Genomic DNA, 18417 nt, shown 5'->3' with positions numbered 1-18417 from the left:
CCTCATATTTATAAAATTTTGGTTTCGATCGGCCCGGAGCATAACCGAAATAACAAAAAAAAAAAAAAACTCACACACCACACCAAAAACCGGGGCCCGATCGGTGACCTCTAGGCGAGGAAAAATTCGGGCAGCTGGCCAGCTCGAAGGCGTCCCCCCCCCCTCCCGGCCCTCCTCTCCACCTCCAGATAAACGACGCAGCGCTGTGGGTACCGCTTCTTCGCTGGCTTCAAGGGTGACGATTTGTGTGCGGCCCGCGGAACAGCGACCGTCAGTCAGCGCGGGCAGTGTGCGGGGGGGGGGGGGGACAGGGGGGAAGAGGTGTATGTATAATTGGCCGGAGAAAGAGCGTCAAACGCGCGTGTCCATAAACACCTCTGCTGACTGGGGCCGATGCGTCCGCGTATATTGTGGGGGATCCGAGGAACCGATTGTGTTGATAATTTTTCTCGCCTCGTTGGATGATCGACAAATAATTGATTGTTTGCCGTGTTTGTGTGTTGCCGCTCAGGCGGCGTGGGGGGGGGGGGGGACTTTGAATGCGTGTAAAAAGGTATCACTTTTAAGCAGGCGAGCTATTAGCGAAATCCCCATTTATAGACTGCCGAATGATAAACTGGATATGAAGGTATTTATACTTTTTTCCACGACTGATGATTTGTGTTTCGTGTGATGTGTTACTGTTGCTGTTTCAAAAACATCTTAATTAGGACGGAGCATTGCTCGACTTGATTGTTCACCGACGCTTCCGTTTTGTTTGTTTTCCTTCCGAAATGCTACACCGCGTTTAAGCATATTTGTTTTTAGCATGTTTCGGTACAGCCTGAAGCTGTAAGACACCAATGTTAATATTTGTTTTGAATTAAGCTTCTTTTTCTAATGCACAGTGTGCGACCAACACTGGAGTTATGATTCAGTTTTCTATTTGAATCTAAGTGTCAGCACACTTTTAACATCCAATGGTTGTTCTAAAAAGTAACCTTCACGTACGGAATCTAGTCAGAATCACCTTCACGTAATCTAATCAGAATATCGTTTGGTGCGTTGTCCTTGTGCTTGGGTGCCAATGAACTGTTCAGCTGGGGCTGAGAAGCATTTCGCATGAATTATCATAGTGAAAGATGGTATCTTCTGATGCGGGGTCTAGACATAATGGTTTTGGCATAAATATCTCCCCGCAGGGCAGGATGTTTTATTCAATACCTGTTTTTTTTTTATAATTTTGGAAACAAATGAAGCGAAACGACCCAAAGACTCTATAACAGCAAACAATCAGCAACAATCTTTTTTGTTTGTTTGTTCAAGCGTAAGGTAGAACGTGTTTGCATATCTGTTGATTAGTATCAATTGTGTTGAACAAGGACACACCACTTTGGCATTAAAAAAGGGGAATTATAACGATAAACATACTTTAGCATGAGGTCTCAGGGACGATTTTGCTATTTACGCTGCCTGTAGCAAACGAAGAAGAAACCAGGAAGAATTTCTTTAGACAAAAAAGGAGTTCATAGTACTTACCAACATTACGTGAACATCAGGCAAAATCTCGTACATGATCAGCATTAGTGCATCTGTTAAAGTAACTCAGCGGTAGCGGATTTGCGAGCTATTTTCAAGATAACTTGCAAAGCTGTACATGCTTTATTCGAGGCAATATGGACGGTCTAGCTTAGGGCAAGGATTGGAACATTCTCTCGGCATATGATACATGATTGCGTCCAAATTGCGTCAAGCTCCAAGACGTCAACATTCAGATTAAAGTTAGTACTGCTGCCATGTTATTGTCACTCAGCGTACGTCTTGCAAAACTATAATTTAAGAAGAAAAAAATGAAATACAAAAAACAAACATCTGCTTCAAAACTGTCCCTGGCCATACAACTGTAAAATAACAAAAAAAAAAAAACATAATGACTTGTTATTTTCTACGTCAATCTTATTTTTTTTATAGTTTTGCTAATGTTAGCCGTAGTTTAAATGGACGCTATTAATTTGTTTTCGAATACTGCTAGCTGGCTCCTACGGCAGTTGGAGCGTGTCGATTGTGTTCTCTGCCCTTCCTCCCTGGCACAAGGGTTGTAAGCTCGATTTGGTTTGGATCAAGGGTCAAAAGGAGACCGTGCGAACACACAGCTAGCGGCAAAGTGAACAAACTAGCCGTGACGACACGAGGGAACCCCTCACGGGCCTGATTATTAATCTCGTTGTTTCCTCCTGCTACTCGATCGACGCGGTAACTCCGCTGACAACTCGCATGCTTCTACGGCCTGCGCGGGCACCAAATCCATTCGTTCAAGCGTCGCCACCTCGCGCCCAGTCTCCCGTGTGCTGTGCTGCCGTTTTTCTCATTTTCTTTCTGTACCAGCGGAGACACCGTAGCTCGCTCCACTCCACTCCGATTGATTGGTTTTTAATTAATTTTTCTCCTCAATTCACGAGCGGCACGAGACGGGTGCATTTGTCGAAGGGGGGGGGGGGGGGGGTTCGGTTTGTTGTCCTTCCTTTTCGCTCTGGCATCCGGAGCACTGGATTTGCCGAACTTAGTTTGTGTTCGCCTAGGCCAGGAAAGCTTCCGAAATGGAAGCAGGCCAGTACGAAACGCAAAGGTCAATGTAAATATGGCACTGGCTTTGGGACCGGGGCGGCAAACGGATTACCCAGGCGCTCGATCGGTCAAGATTTCACTACATGGATATATAAAAATCTATCTGTAATCGCAAGGTCGCTCGGTCTTGGTGGCTTACAATTAAAAGATCATCACTTCTCAATTTTCCTCGCTCGTTCTGCAGCTCGTGTTCGGGCGGAATGGAGAGCAGCCAAGGCGCGAAACAATGTGCCGAAATGACTCAGCAGCTGCAACAGCAGCAGCCCTGGAAGCCAACATAATTTTCCAAATTATTTCAAACAAACATTAATAATGCGGCTTGTGCTCTAGCACACCGAGCGTCGTGTTTGTGCGTTCGTGGTTTCCGTGGCGCTGGAGGTTCGGCGCTGGCCTGAACGGTACAACGCAGCGGACGCACACGTGCTGTTGTATCTAAACATTCCACACATTACGGTGCATCGAGGTGTTGAAGCCTTGATTAGAAAGAGCTTTAAAAGGCTTGCGCCGCCGTGCGTATTGGCGCGTTGGTTTGAGACAAATTTTCTCTTCTATGGCTACTGGGTAGTGGCATCGAGTGTGAAGGAATCCATCTCAAACAATTATACTGTTGCTCAACCAGCAAGAGAGTCAGTTTTAGTTTCCCTCAAAATGCGGTTAAGTGCATGATGTGTGTTTATAGCATAACACATAGAAATTTGTTCTTCTTTTTCTTCTTTTCGAAGAATTTATTTTGTCGTCTATTTCATTTTGTGCTTTTTCCTCTTTTTTACCCTTACATTCCTTTTTTCTATTTGCTTTAGTTGTAGAGCTGGATTATTCATTCAGATTCATTAATTAATTGCGTTATGTTTTCCTGAAGATTCACAATTCTATAAAACATCATGAATCTCTGGAGATTAGGAATGTCCCTGTAAAGATTTCCCCCTTTTAAGCCTCTTTGTAGCAATACAAACGTACGTAAGCACTACGAAGTATAGCACTAGTATTGAGAAAAGTTGATAAAACTTCGGAGACGACTCCGATCCGGCTCCGAAAAGTTTCGAAACCATCTCCAGGTAGGTCCGTCCAGCATTATCGGGAGCCGTTCGGAATTCCGGAGGATTCCAGACAACTCCAACTCTGGACAACTACCGCAGCGAAAGAATCCGGACGACTCAGAAACCGGATGACTTAGACTCCGGATGACTACTACTCTGGACTAGTGATGTGCTGTATGGAGCGCACCCACGGCTCCGATCCGACTCCGACTATTGTTAGTTCGATGCCGACTCCGGCAAAATGAAACCACTAGATCCGCCCGGAGTCGGAGTCGTTCGGAGTAGTCCGGAGTCGACGACTCCGAACGACTCAGAACGACTCCGGACGACTCCGAACGACTCCGAACGACTCCGACTCCGGGAGACTCTGGACGACTCTGGACGACTCCGAACGACTCCGGACGACTCCGAACGACTCCGGATGACTCAGACTCCGGGCGACTCCGGGCGACTCCGTACGATTCCGAACGACTCCGGATATTGCAGCGCGGACCTACCTTCCGGAGTCGATTCCGAATTTATCGGAGTCGGATCGGAGTCTACTCCGGATTTTTGCCAACTTTACCCATCACTACTCTGGACGACTCAGACTTTGGAAGACTCAGACTCCGGATCACTCAGACTCTGGACGACAGCTACTCTGGAAGACTCTAACTCCGAACGACTCCGAACGACTCCGAACGACTCCGAACGACTCCGAACGACTCCGAACGACTCCGAACGACTCCGACTCCGGGCGGCTCCGAGCGACTCCGGACGACTCCGAACGACTCCGACGACTCCGAACGACTCCGGACGACTCCGAACGACTCCGAACGACTCCGACTCCGGGAGACTCTGGACGACTCCGGACGACTCCGAACGACTCCGGACGGCTCCGAACGACTCCGAACGACTCCGAACGACTCCGACTCCGTGCGGCTCCGGGCGACTCCGGACGACTCCGAACGACTCCGACGACTCCGAACGACTCCGACAACTCCGGACGACTCCGAACGACTCCGAACGACTCCGAACGACTCCGGACAACTCCGACTCCGGGAGACTCTGGACGACTCCGGACGACTCCGAACGACTCCGGATGACTATACGACTTCGGACGACTCAGACTCTGAAGGATTCAGACTCCGGACAATTCAGACCCCGAACGACTCAGACTCCGGACGACTAGTCACATCGGAGTCGTGGGTACACTCCAGAGAGCACATCACTACAAACACGATTTGAATCGATGTTTAGTTATTTAGTTAATTTTTTTGAGCCCGATGAAGTACGTCATTGTCAAAGATTCATGCATCTTTAGAGATAAGTTAGCTTTTAGATATTAGATTCGTATATAGGAATGAATTTCAAAAGATTCATTAGGCGCAACACTATTTGTATGATTGATTCTAAATTGTGTGTTATGATCTCATTGAACTGTTGTTAAGTTTAACATCCTATCATTACTAATTGTGATACAGGTTTATCTCTATAGGCGAGCAATAAGAAACAAAAAGTTTGAATTTCAAATGTTGTGGTTTTACAAGAGAGTCGCTCCAAAAAGGGTTCGTCACTGTGGGTACCTGACCTGACCTGATTCGCCAAACTCCTCTTTCCCTCGACTGTTACGACGTGACACACCCCACTACAAAGAGCCCGCTGCAACTACTGATGGTTGTTCGTATAAGTGTGTGTGTGTGCTCACAAACTGCACATCGGTTGCGAGTTTGTTGGTCAATTTATTCTAGAAAGGTTCACCTTCCTTCACCGGACCATATGCGGCACACACGCTTCCTGGTACGTATACTGCGCTGCTCCCGGCTCGCGAAACCATTTTACCGCGAGCGAGCGTACCAGTGCCAAAGTGTCGATATATTCTTGGGGCACCAGTCGCGACGCCAAAAACCAAGCGCAACGATGGGCCAGCTGAGCAAACACTTCCAGCTGGTAACGGTGGACAAAACGTGCCGCGAGATGCTGCATCCCGATCAAACCTGCGCCGCCGCCTGGTGCACCTTTCTCGTCGAGGGTGTGCTGGGCGGGTTGCGCCACTACCTGCCAGCGGTTGTCGTACGTATCGGGTGAATTGAGGGGGGGGATACGGTTTTGGCGTGACGCTCAGTGTCTCAGTGAATGTTTGTCTGTCCCCGGCAGACGCCGATGCTGTTCCGCATCCGCCAGTGGTCCGATCCGGAGGTGTGGCGCAACTTTTTCTGGCAGTACGCGCGCTGCATCCTGGCCGGACTGCCCATGACGGGCGGCAGCTTCCTCGCCTTCTGTCTGTTCTAGTAAGGTCTATCTCTCTCTCTATTTCTTTAATGTGACTCGCTTCATCAACTGATGCGGAGTGTTATTTTGGTGGCGTTGCAGCAAATGTATGGGTCGCTTTCCGGCGGCCTGGTTCGTGTTGGTACCGTCGCTGGCTGGCGGGCTGACGGCACGCTACTTGCCGCGCCACATCGTTCGTGCCCAGGGCATTGGTCTCTTCAATATGGTAAGTTACTCTGTGTAAAGAACTCTTTTCGAATGGTATAAACAGCAGGCTCGCGTTCGTTCTGTGTTGCACCCAGTACATCGAGTTCCTGATCCGGCGGGCGCACAGTCCGCTCGTGGCCCACCTGCGCACCTCCCGGCCGTACGCGACCGCCATCTTCGCCGCGCTCAGTGCGGGCATTATGGCGGCCCGCCAATCGCTGCAGCTGGACCGGTTCTGGTTTGCCAGCACCTACCCAGATGACCATTGCGCCCGCCAGCACGTCAACCCAGCTGACCCAAGTCAGGCGTCCTCCAGCACCACCACCACCTGCCGGCAGCACATCGTAACGGCCATGATGCGCTCGGTCTACATCGGTCTCGCGATCAGCCTGGTAAAGAACTTCCTGCCCCGCATGCCGATGCTGCTGACCGATCCGGTCGCGCTGGGCAAACTGCTGCTGACCCGGTTCGATCTCGGCCTGTTCGGCTTCATCACCTGCTACAAAACGATCTACGAAGCGGTCAACTGCGGGCTGGCCGCCCGACGTCCCTCGCCGATCGTCCGCAGTGCCGCCGGCGGGCTGTGCGCCGGCCTAGCCTACTACTGCTTTCCGAACTATCTGCTGTTCACCTTCTCCCTGACCGAGCTGGCCGAGCTCGGCTGGCTGGCGTACATGCGGTCGGAGCGGTTCCGCAAGCCGCCCGCCGTCCGCTGGCTGGACGGCCGGCTGCCCGTCTCGATACTGCTGTACACGGCCAGCCTGGGCCTGCTGTGCCATCTGCGGATCGTCTACCCGTACCACATCAACCGCTACTGGCACAAGCTGATGGCGAACGGGACGTCGGGCCGGTCGGACGCGCTCGCCCGCAATTACGCCCGCATCCTGCTCGCACAGTAGTTTCACTGGCGTTCCCGTTGGCGTGTGCCGTTGTGATGCAACTTTATTGGATTTTGGTTTTCATTCTTTTACGGTGGAAAGTATCCAAATCCATCGTTACAATACTTGCTGCTACAAAAAAAAAAAAAAAAACTGCGAGCAAAACTGATACGCACAATAATGGAATATTGCTTTCATGTCTCTCACTCGATGTGGTTGTTGTTTTTTATAGCTTTTACCAAAAAAACTAAGAGCAAAAACGAGGGTGTGGCTTTATTATGATGCGTATTTTTATGATATGCATCAATTCACGCTTAGGCATTATAGAAACTGTACCCACAGAGCGGCCGAAATTTCACGAGCAATAAAATATGTTTGTGTACAGCGGCTGTGTAGGGGTTGAGGACAGTGCAGGCGCATGAAAAGTGGTGCAAAAAAAAGGCAGCAAAATTGTTCACCTTAAAGATTCGCTTTGCTTCGGGCCTTTGATTTGATGATCGGTTGCGTTTGCTTAGTTTTACCGTAAAAAGGGTTGTTGAAAACAACGAAGCAATCGCTTACAAACAAGCAAATTCTAATCCATTCCCTTATTTTGGGAAAGGGAACATAAAGCAATCGATGGGTTTGATTGTCGATAGCCACGTGTACTTCTACGAATAGTAATAGTGCGGCTGCCGCTACTGGAAGCTTGTTTTATGAGTTTTCGCGAAATGAAACCGAATTACGCTTGTAAGCTGCTGTGCCGCTTCATGGCGAGCGGAAATCGTATAACAATTGCTATTGCATGGTAAATTGCATACCTTTAGGCGCTTGCAATACCAAATGAAACCATTTCGAACGCATGACACCACAGCACGATGCGGCGAGAAATATTTCACATATCACACACACACATACACTCGGGTTCGGTTGAACACCATTAGAATGACATTTGAAGCGTTAGTAAAATACAATGACAATGTTTTTTTTGTATTTTTACATTGTTTGACTTTATTATCCATAGATTGGTTTTTGTTGTTGTTGTTTTTCTTCTTTAAATTCTTTGCAAACACATTTGTTCCTGTCGGGTTTACGAGTCTCTTTCCCCTACCTGTCTCCTCGCCGCTACTCACGCGTAGAAAATGGATAACTTTCTAGTTCAAAAAGAGAAAAAAAAGAAGGTTTATCGTTTTCCGTGTCTCCTTTGTTATCTTCTTTATAATTTTCATATATATTTTTTTGTTTTACTACTCTTACACTCTTATCCAGGACGAGCTCGACCGGTGAGAATGAAATACGCGATATGTGTACAGGAAGTAGTGTTTTTAGTGTTTCCATGCTTCTGTTTGGGTTGTAATGTTCATTCGAGTATTGTTCACATCTACCCCTGCACTACTAAAACTTGACCATTTACAACGGTGCTGTAGCGATTGCATTTTTCCCTTTCGTATTTAGTGTCATCTCACCTACGCTTACAGTACTGCTTAGTTAACTCTTTAGAAGAAGAAAAAAAAAACAAAACGAAGAAATGTAAATTTGTCATTATTGATTTCTTTCCAATTTATCTCTTTCTCCTACTGTTCCTTTTTCTTTGTTTTCGATGTTCGCATCCCTATTTTAATTTCTTATTTTACATCTTCTGTATCACTCTTGTATACCTTTTTTTTTTTTGTGAAGTATTGTTTTTTTTTTGTTTTCACTATTTGAGCAGGACTTTATTTGTGTAGTTTATTTGTTTAATTGTTTTTTTTTTTTGTTAATCTTATAATTAACATAGTTCGATTAGGTTTGTTATATGCTAGATTCAATTATATATTAATAGTGCGTTTTAATGGAATGTTGTTCCACTGTTTAAGTTCTTCTCACTTTTCATTCTCACACGTTGATGTTACAAGGGACAAATCAGCAGAAAGAGAAGGCTCTATTGCCTTTTCCTTATCTTTAAAATGTTACTGAATAAAAAAAAATCCTTTCACATTGCGGATGTTGATGATCTTTACGCGTGTTGATATATCAACCTTTTGTACGCTACACGGAACAATAAAAAAAAACCCACACAAGCTCATTCTTACTTTTATTGGGATGGGATGGTTCTTGTTATGTTAGGATTCAATTTGTATTTGGAGACAGAGTAATAGAAGCAAGTGAAACAAGTCAAATAGTACCTTAAAAGAGTGACAAGAAGTGAATAAAGAATGAAACCAAGGTAGTTGATTGTGATATTAATGGTTTGGTCAAACAGACAAATATATCAATAGAACAAACCTACCTATAATCAGAACCTACAGAACCCATATCCAGGCTCAGAACATGATAAAACACACCGGAAATGTGCAAAGCAGTAAACAGAACGGGGAAAGCATTGAGGAATGAAAAGAATATTTCAGTGAAAATGATTTTATTATATTTAAATATTAGACTGGGATATTTCTATACATGTTTTTTTGTTTTCTTTTTTTGTGTATTGTGCGAACGAAGAACCGAATTTCAGAACCATCAGCAGTACCGATCTAAGATAGTCGAGCTAAACATCAGCTGGCCCCATATTACTACACGTATAGGAAAATAAATAAACGAAGAAAAGAAACTATAGCAACACAAATACGCTATCAAAGCGTAAAGAACCAGTGTTCGCCTACCAAAAGCATTGGATGGAAGGTTTGTTCTCTTCCCTGGTAAAATTTAAAAAAAAAGAAGGAGAAAGCAAAACAAAACGTTCGCACCGTGGCAAAACCGGCACAGATCGCTCACCATCATTGTGTCGCCATGCCCGGCCTGAGATGGGGTTTGTGGGGTTGCATCGGCAGCATCGGCAAAGGGAACGGGAGACACGAGTACTACGGTAGGATTCGGTTCAACTCAGTATAGCCGTTTTTAATTACTAAAATACAAAGTACTAAGATTAGAATGGATGCGACCGCATTTTCGCACCCTGAGCGACAAACCACGCTGCCGGTGCTGTACCACTCCTAATTACACTATTGCAGCAGCTACCTTCCATTCCCATTTCTGACCTGCCCCCCCACGTGTCTCGTCCGCTCCTACACCTACCCTCCTGCAATACGTGTGGGAGAAAAAAGGGAATTGAAAGCCAACATGTTTGCTTCCTACATCTTCCTTTTCCGCTTTGCAGCATGTTGCACGTAAGAAAACTTGACAACTTTTTTTATCTTATTTTTTTTTGTTTTTTTTTTGCTTCGTTTTTTCATGTTTTTCCCTGTTATTGATCATGTCAGTTTTTCTCATTCGTCAGGTTTTGTTTTTTTACCCCGCGCTTTCTTTCGACTAAACGTCTCCAATTTTTAGTTCTGCTATCTTATTTGTCTTTCACTGCTTTGTATGTGTGTGTCTGTGTATGCTTTTTTTTCTTCTTGCTTTGTTTATTAAATTTAAATTCCTGTTTCACTGCAAAGAGATATACCATGCGCTTCTGTTGACTTTTCGGAAGTTTTTCCTCGAAGGGCTCATGACACTCATTCGTTCAAGGATATGTTGTGAAAAATATTTTATTTTGGTTTTAAAAAAGGGTTTACTCTGGAAATTATTAAGATGACAGACACACGCATAGTGCATGCGAGTGTCGTGTGCATGGTTGAGTGTACGTAGGTAGGTAAAAGCTTCGAAAGAAGCGTTAATCTAGTTACGAGCTTTAATGGCTGTTTTTTTTCACTTTTCTTCTTTCTAATCCACACACATTTGCGATTCAACTTTGTCGCAAACGTTCTGAATGCATTTAGCGCCAATTTAGATTTCTATACACAAAAACTCAACACACCCTTTCACACGCACGCATCCGATCGAGAAAAAAAAGCTGTCTGCAACGATTTGTGTCGTCTGTAGTTTACGCTTTCCTGTAGTCTGTAGTGTGCTTTACTGTCTATTAACGTCTTTTCCTTCTACGAGTGCAATTGTGGACACGAAAAAGAGCAGTAAATTGCAGTAAATGATTAGCGGCGTCTGTTTTGTTTGTATTTTCCGTTTCCGTCCCTTATTGCACATTGCACGACACCGGGTTTCCCTTGTTTTTTGGTTTTCGTTTCGGAAGTACAGCATCCGGAACGAATGTTTCCTCTGAGTGAGACACTAATCAGCGCGAACAAAATGTTTGTTTCTCGGTTTTTTATTCCATACTTTTGCTTTCTCTCTCTCTCTCTCTCTCTCTCTTTTTTTGCTATTCGGTTTACTAGAAACGGATAGTATTCGACCAAGTGAAACATAGCGGCACATAATCCATTCCTGTTTTTTTTTCTGTTCTTTTCTGCGTGTAGCATTATGTACATGGCTGCCACTCCCGCAGCGGCAGTGGGACTATGCAAACGGTTGGCGGAAACAGTCAGCAAACGTGAGTGTACTTAGGTGTGAATAAAACGTCAAATTTTGACAAATCACTGCTAGCCGCAACATCTTACATACGCCCATATATATATATATATTTATAATTTTTTTTTATGTATATACTAAGTCTCGACTAAGTTTGGTGTAGCTACAACCCCTGCCGCCTTGGAACAGGGTGAAGAAAAAAGAAAAAAAAAAGAAAACGAAGATGCGCCCTTTTCCAAACGCATTTGACTACTATCTTTTTTCTTGCTTTGTTTTCCTTTGTTTTTTTGTTGTTGTTGTTTGCTTTGCTTCTCTTGCCTCGTCCCACCCTCGGCCACTAGTTTAGTTTGAGTGATCGAGCAGAGCAATCGGGGGATCGATCCCCGCCCGCACCTACCTTTACAGTTTCAGGATATGATTAAAAGCATTTTATATTATTATTAGTATTATTACCATTAAATGTACTGCAGTTAATTATAATAATTTGTATTGTAGTGTTTTTTTTTCTTCTTCTTGTTTCGCTCTTGTTAAAGATCGTACTAGTTTCTTCTTCTTCTTCTTCTTCTTCTTCTTCTTCTTCTTCTTCTTCTTCTTCTTCTTCTTCTTCTTCTTCTTCTTCTTCATTATTATATTTTATTGTTGTTTTTGCATTAAACTGTACCGTTGCGTACCACAACTTCGCCGCCGCCACCACCACCACCACCTGCACCGTCGGCTAAGCTTTTTCTTCTTCTCATTGAATCTCTGTTGCGCTTGTCCATCGGCTAGTTTGAGTAGATCATTGGGTAAATGTGTTTGTTTTGTTTCGCCCATTTCTTCCATAATGTACCCGCTTGCGTGAGCTTCCACCAGCATTTACGCGGCGGTACGCGGCGTGTACTATTTACGGAAAAGTGCATCAAACGAAGAGAACCGCGACACCCTTTCGAACAGGGGGTAGCTTCTACCGAGCATAACTATCGTTCGATTTGAGTAAGTGAAATGGGGTAGCAGGGGAAAACTTTGCATACCCCCCCCCCCGCCCCCCCCCCCCTTTTTTTTTGCTTTGCCGCGATGCAGTATCACAGCTTCGAGTGCGCATTTCCTGTGCGTTCATTTTGTAAGTAAGCTCCGTCCTGTTGCTGGGCCGCTCGGAATTCAATGAGTTTTTTTTTTCTTAATTATTTTTACCACCATTTTTTTGGCGGTTGTATCCGAGTATTTTACTTTGCTGTTTAGCTCAGAATGGTTCGCCTTTAATGAAAAAAAAAACAAATTTGCAAAAAACCATACGTCACTTCCACAAACTGCAGCCCGGTTTTCCAGCGACAGGGATACCCAGCGCCTAATTTCGAATGTCAAATAGAGATCAATAATGTCTGTCTTTGTCTCTCTTTGTGTGTGTGTGTATGAGCACAGGGACACTGATGATGAGGCCATTTTGGGTTTTCGCAAAACAAGCACACACACACACACACACACACACACAGACAGAACGGGTTAAACTGTTCCCATCCTTCAACTGCTCGAAAACGGCGCGGCGTCGATTACACACAGCGAGCGTTTTAATTAATTAACCCGCGCGCTTTATCTGTACCGCGCCCTTCGGATTGGGCGTCGGGGCTGACAGGGCGAGTTCAATCAACGAGGGAAGGCAAGCAGGTGGCAGGCAGATGGAAATGATCGAATAGGGGGCTTTCTTGAAACAAGCCGACAGCCGACAGCCGGCTCTGGTTGAAGGATTTGGGGCGCTTTGTGGGCTGGTGCCGGCGCGCTGCTGTCCGTCACCCGACACAAACCTTTCCCTCCCTTTTCCCCCGGCATCGCTCACCCGGCCCATTGGCCGGGGTCGGGCCGGCCGGGACGGTGAATATTAACTTTTGATACCGAAATTTACTAATCCCTCTTTCGGGGTGTGATAAGACCGATAACGGGTGTGAAGAGGGGGGGGGGGGGGGAGGGGAGATGGAGAAGCAGATGGGTTGGGACAGTGGGGTGAAATTGGGCTTCTGGTTTCGGCGAGGCGCTAACTCACGTGCGCGCGCGCACTCCCGCGGGGTGTTGCAATCTTTTGATGTCACTTTTACCGATTTCGGAAGCGTGTGTGCGTGTGTGCAAGTGTTTGAGTGTACCCAAGGGTAAAGAAGGGGTAGAGGAAAAGGGGGAGGGGCGGGAGTGGTAGGAGCAGTGAAATCAAAAAAGGGGAGGCAAAAATGAAAATAAATAAATCAACAAACACCCATCAGGCCAGCCGGCAGCTCGCGCTCTTTGATCATTACGAAGGAAACCGCTCGCGCTTGAAACCGCCTTGCCCGTGTTTTCTATCCCGTTTTTACATTACTATTGTTATTACGCGGTTTTGCTAGTCAAAAGTGGGCTCTTGCCTCTGCATCCCTCCGCTTTTTGACTGTTTGGTAGGGCTGCTTTCAACTGTTAATCATGTTACCGTGCTCAGCGCTCTTTGGTATCGCGAAATGATGACGCAAAATTCCGCTCACAATCAGTTGAAGGGCTCTTCGTCCTCGTAGAATAATAAGGTGGTTCACACTACAGCCAATAAAGGTTTGAAATTTGCCATTCGTCACTCGTAAGAGAATGGCAGTGTAAAAGAAATATGACATCTACTAACTGTCAAATTAAAAAAAAACACACACACACAAACATTTTTGTATGACATTGAGAAACATGTTTTTTTGTGATCTAGGAGGAGTTGAGCACTGCAAAAGACTTATCATAGATGCGAAGATCCTCAAAAGTCATGAGTCAAATGCTTAGTTTCATCTTCACAGTCAAAAACCAAAACTGATGAATGCTTGTTCTGAGTGTTTCAACAGCTGTCAACAAACATGGCACCCAATCTGCCAATGGTGCTGTTTGCGAACTGTACTTCTTGGAACATCTAGACTTTGATAGTAACACCTAGAACAGAGTACGGCACAGGAGCGCTTGATTGTGCGTGTTAAATTCGTTTCGATAACAAATGACAGTATGATAGACACAGGAGCATCTCCATCTTGCCTAATCCAGAACGACGCCAGCATCGACCATTAGCAGGATAACCAAAATTGATCGCGCACTCATACCATAAAGCCAAGATGTACATAATTACTAAAAGGTATACTGCGTGTGCGGACTAATTGAGCAGAGTATTTTAGCAGCAGAGCAGAAGACTGCTGTGAGCCAGAACCTCCAGCACATGTTTGGGTTGCAGATACAGACGACACCGTTGCTTGCAACTAGAAGAAGATTTGAAGATTTTCTACTTCCTCCAGAAAAAAAACAGGAAGCAACATTGGGAGAACATTGGATGCTCCAATCAGCGCTCATGGAGTAGTTCATGACACAAACGTCCGTTCTCATCACAATCTTGTTTCGTGCGCCGGTTGATGGTGGGACGACCTCCTCGCTCAGATTAATGCAAATATCATTTTGTACAACGCTCGTTGTTTTACTTTGGAAATTCATGGTGGTGTCCGTCGTTGCCTAGGGGGACATTGGTGCGCGGCAAAGCAGATTGGTTTGTATGTGTGTGTGTGTGTATGTCTATTGTGTAAGTTGCTCATTTGCTGCCCCGTTCCAATGCCCTTCCAGCAGCGCTACTGTATCTTATATCTCACCTTATCTTTCTGTCTATTTTTATATCGCTCAACACACTGTACCGAGGGGAGAAATGCGACTAGGATGTTGTTTCTGGCCCTTTTTTGTTGCTGCTACTGCTGCTGCTCTTGTTGTTGTTGTTGGCTTTTGCTGCTCCCACTTCCTTGACGTCGTCCATTATCATCATCCCCGCCCAACGGCAGCGCCGCCGTACTCGTGCGTCGGCAGTTGTCCTTTGACGACGAACACGGCCGCCATCGGGGAGGAGGACGTCGGTGAGGTAGGGTTCGACCCGCCGTGCAGTGCGTCGTCCCCGGCCAGGTCCAGGTCCGGTGGCGTGACCGAGGCAAAGGAAGTGGAGAAGGCTAGCTGCTGCTGATACTGCTGCTGCTGCTGCTGCTGCTGCTGTTGCTGCTGCAGCGGTTGGTGCTGGTGGTGCTGCGACTGATGCGACGCCTGGTACTGATGGCGATGGTTGTACTGATGGTGGTCCGGTGAGTACAGCTGCTCCACCGGGTACTGTGGCTGCTGTCGGGCGGATCTCGGGAGCGAGAACAGTGGCGCGCCTGCCAGTGGTTGATGAAGATGATGATGATGATGAGGGTGCTGGTGCTGCTGCTGCTGCTGCAACGCTGGCTGCTGCTGGGTGATCGGGGAGCTGGGGCCGGTGTCGGTGGCGGTCTGCGGTGTCACCGCCGCCAGGGAGAGCGGCGGCGACGGTGGTGGCATCGGCGACGGTTGCGACACGAACAGGAGCAGTGTGCCGAACGGGTTCGGCGGGTTGGTGGTTGCGCTGGCCGCGTTTCAGACCGTATCCGTGACGCCCGCGTACTGGCAGGCGGACAGGCCGGCCGAGTTGGAGCGGGAGACGGGCGACGACGCGGAGTAAGGGCTGGAGAAACCGGACGTGTGCTGCTTCGCCTTCAACCGGAGCGTCGCGATGCTGGAGCTCATGGCCGTGCAGGGTTCGGCCGCGGCGCGATGATGATACATGTACGGATTGGTGGGCGTGGTGTAGGGGCACGGCGTCGGCGACACGCCGGTCGCCCCGGACGTGCCGGTCAGGCCGGTGCCCATGCTAGCCGGCAGCATCGTGCCGGTGCCGGCCATCCCGGCCGCCACCGACGATGCCGACGTGTTGAAGCAGTTGATCGAGTTCTGGTGGTGGTTGGTCGACACGATCGACGTGCCGAGCGGGTTCACCGTCCACGGGAACGTCTTGGCACCGAGCGGGGACGGCACCTTCGCCCAGTTGTTGTACGTGTAGGACGAGTACAGCGTGTCGGTGTCGGCGAACGGCTGCACGAACTGCGGGCCGAACCCGTTCTTGAAGTCGGCCGCCGCGATCGCGTTCATCTGGTTCCGCTCCCGCTTGCGCCACTTGGCCCGCCGGTTTTTGAACCATACCTGCGGGGATGGAAGAGCGGGAAGAAAGCAGCACTTTATAAGGAGATCGAACAGATGATGAGGATATATAGTTTGCAAGTTAAAAAGTGATAGAGCTACCCTTGTTAAAGCGTAACAGTGGATAACTATGACCCCAAGACGTAGCCGTCGTACTAGTGACTAGTTCAATGTTTAGAGCCTAAGAATTGGCCGTTCAGAAACAATGCAGTTCATTTGTAGGCATACTTAAAAGCTTTCTTAACATAAGATGTCTTTGCAAATGAAAAAAATAATAATTCCTGGCAGAATATAGTTTAAACAGATCTTAGGAAAGGTTTTCTGGGGTTATTTCCAGGACACAGCATCCCAAGTTTGTTCAACGGCTCTGTTATTAATGTAAGTTGTTCCATGCTCTAGCTGAACGTACGAGTTCCAAGAGATTTTCCCGGTTAGAAAAAGGCAATTTTGTTTTAGAAGATGAAGAACTCTTAAACTCTGATTTTGGAAGCAATTCTGGATGAAGATCCTGAACAATAGCATTAAGAGCTGCCAGAGACACTTGAAATATCTCATCAAATCATTTTCCATCAGGTAAAATCAATGGGAATGATCCAAATAATGAGATATTTTGAATCCCATTTCTGGTCAAGCTGCCAAACGACGAACGCCATGACTTCACTTTTTGGCTCCGTGAAAACGTGCAGCATCTATAAAATAGTGCTAAGAAACACTAAGAAATTAGAAGTTTAATATCCACGCTGTTTAACCTGAACATTGATCCTTTGGATTACTGTCTGTTCTGTATGATGAGGCATGTTCTGGCATACCAGCACTTCTCCAATTGCGAAGAATTCAAACATGGATGTATCGTAATTACGACGGAAAACACTTTGCTAAAATCAAAACGATCTTAGTTATAGTCCGATGCGTCCAAATCGATATTATTAGGAAGGTAATGTTGTAGAAGTCCATGACCAATATGTCTTAAATTGAACTTACAATACAATTTTATTGAATTGTTTGTAAAATTGTACAGTGAACACATGGTCTTCCAAATATAACTCATAGAAAGATATCAACAAAACAAGATGAAAACTAGCATTACGACAAATGCAGGGCATTATCAAACCCAAATAACCTACAAAGTTTGTCTTCCAGAGTCACAGGAGGCTGTGAGGTGGCGTTTTGCGCAACAACATTTGCATACTGAAATCCCTCCAAACGCTTACAGTTGGCACAAGATGTAACTTACCATTTACAAAACAGCTAGAATTACTATTTTTCCAGAACCTCAGGATCTTTTTTTGCGATTTTTTAGACAGTTTCCCATGTTTCTGAAAGCTCTCTTCGCTCAAACTCGATTCGAACGCGTTGCAGCTACTACATCACACTAAAGACATACCCCCTTGCCTGCCGTGTCCTCACCAAAGGAAGCGTTTTGGCACCGACTCCGTAAAAGTGGCCCCGCATCATTCAGTTCGAAAAAAGCTCGTGAAATGTCCGTGTTGCAACACTGCTTGCGTCCCAGGACGAGACCCCAGAGCAGCGGGCCGATACGAACACGACCCCAGGCCCCGAGATTCGCCGTTGTAACAAGCGCGTGGATTGCGTCCAAACTGCCGGTGCCTTCCACGGGACGCTTGGCAGGCACGAACGCATCGGCTTTCAGCACTATATATCTTTCATTTAACCAACCAATACCCGGTTCGTAGCAGTCAATCGAATAAATTTACAAATCCACAACACAAGGCGTACACAGTGCGGCATGCGAATGTAACGCCCTTTGCTGGAGCCTTCCGTGGAGCTCCCGCTAGCCGGCGCCATTTGCCCCGTACATTCGCAGGCTACGTGCTCACTGGGCTAGCGGCCATGCCAATCCTCTGCCTACTACGCCGGGGCGGTGGGCAGGCATTCGCCCGGAAATATGGAAATGTGCGATTTCTGACGACAATGCAATCAGGCCACCCGCGCACGATTGGTCCCTCCGTGCCCGTGCCGAGACCACCCAGCTCCACCCCCGGTTCCAATCAGAAGCGCCGGTGTCCGGGCCCATGTTCTCATCCTCGTCGTCGTTTCGCCGCTGAAATTTATGCATCATACCGGGAGCATATGTGAAAAGCCTACCCTAAAGCTACACCGCCACCGTACATCCGTACCAGGCTGGGCTGGGCAGAGGCCAC

General features: G+C 46.8%; 2 protein-coding genes across 9 annotated transcripts in view; one reads left to right on the top strand and one right to left on the bottom strand.

Moving 5' to 3' along the window:
• Positions 1-5368: 5368 nt before the first annotated feature.
• LOC5666834 (uncharacterized) lies at positions 5369-7948 on the top strand. Its single transcript, XM_001687712.2, has 4 exons — positions 5369-5693; positions 5778-5911; positions 5994-6117; positions 6194-7948. Exons 1-4 carry the CDS (start codon positions 5400-5402, stop codon positions 6995-6997), a joined length of 1356 nt encoding a protein of 451 aa, XP_001687764.2. The 5' UTR covers positions 5369-5399; the 3' UTR covers positions 6998-7948.
• A 1388-nt stretch (positions 7949-9336) lies between these two features.
• The window catches only part of LOC1272074 (pituitary homeobox homolog Ptx1), a 58362-nt gene continuing 49281 nt past the window's right edge, over positions 9337-18417 (bottom strand). For all 8 annotated transcript variants that reach the window (XM_061663674.1, XM_061663681.1, XM_061663663.1 and 5 more), the window contains one exon: positions 9337-16258. In XM_061663674.1, coding sequence (XP_061519658.1) covers positions 15656-16258 — 603 coding nt within the window. In that variant the 3' untranslated portion in view covers positions 9337-15655. The remainder of the gene's footprint in view (positions 16259-18417) is intronic.

The sequence above is a fragment of the Anopheles gambiae genome, chromosome X, assembly GCF_943734735.2.
Source record: "Anopheles gambiae chromosome X, idAnoGambNW_F1_1, whole genome shotgun sequence".
Classification (NCBI taxonomy): domain Eukaryota; kingdom Metazoa; phylum Arthropoda; class Insecta; order Diptera; family Culicidae; genus Anopheles; species Anopheles gambiae.
The sequence above is the reverse complement of the archived record's forward strand: the minus strand, read 5'-3'. Positions and strand labels throughout refer to the sequence as shown.

Coding starts and splice junctions, on each gene's coding strand:
- LOC5666834 (XM_001687712.2), top strand. CDS start 5,400: ATGCGGCACACACGCTTCCTGGTACGTATACTGCGCTGCTCCCGGCTC. Junction 5,912..5,993: donor CTCGCCTTCTGTCTGTTCTA/GTAAGGTCTATC, acceptor GTGGCGTTGCAG/CAAATGTATGGGTCGCTTTC. Junction 6,118..6,193: donor GCATTGGTCTCTTCAATATG/GTAAGTTACTCT, acceptor TGTTGCACCCAG/TACATCGAGTTCCTGATCCG.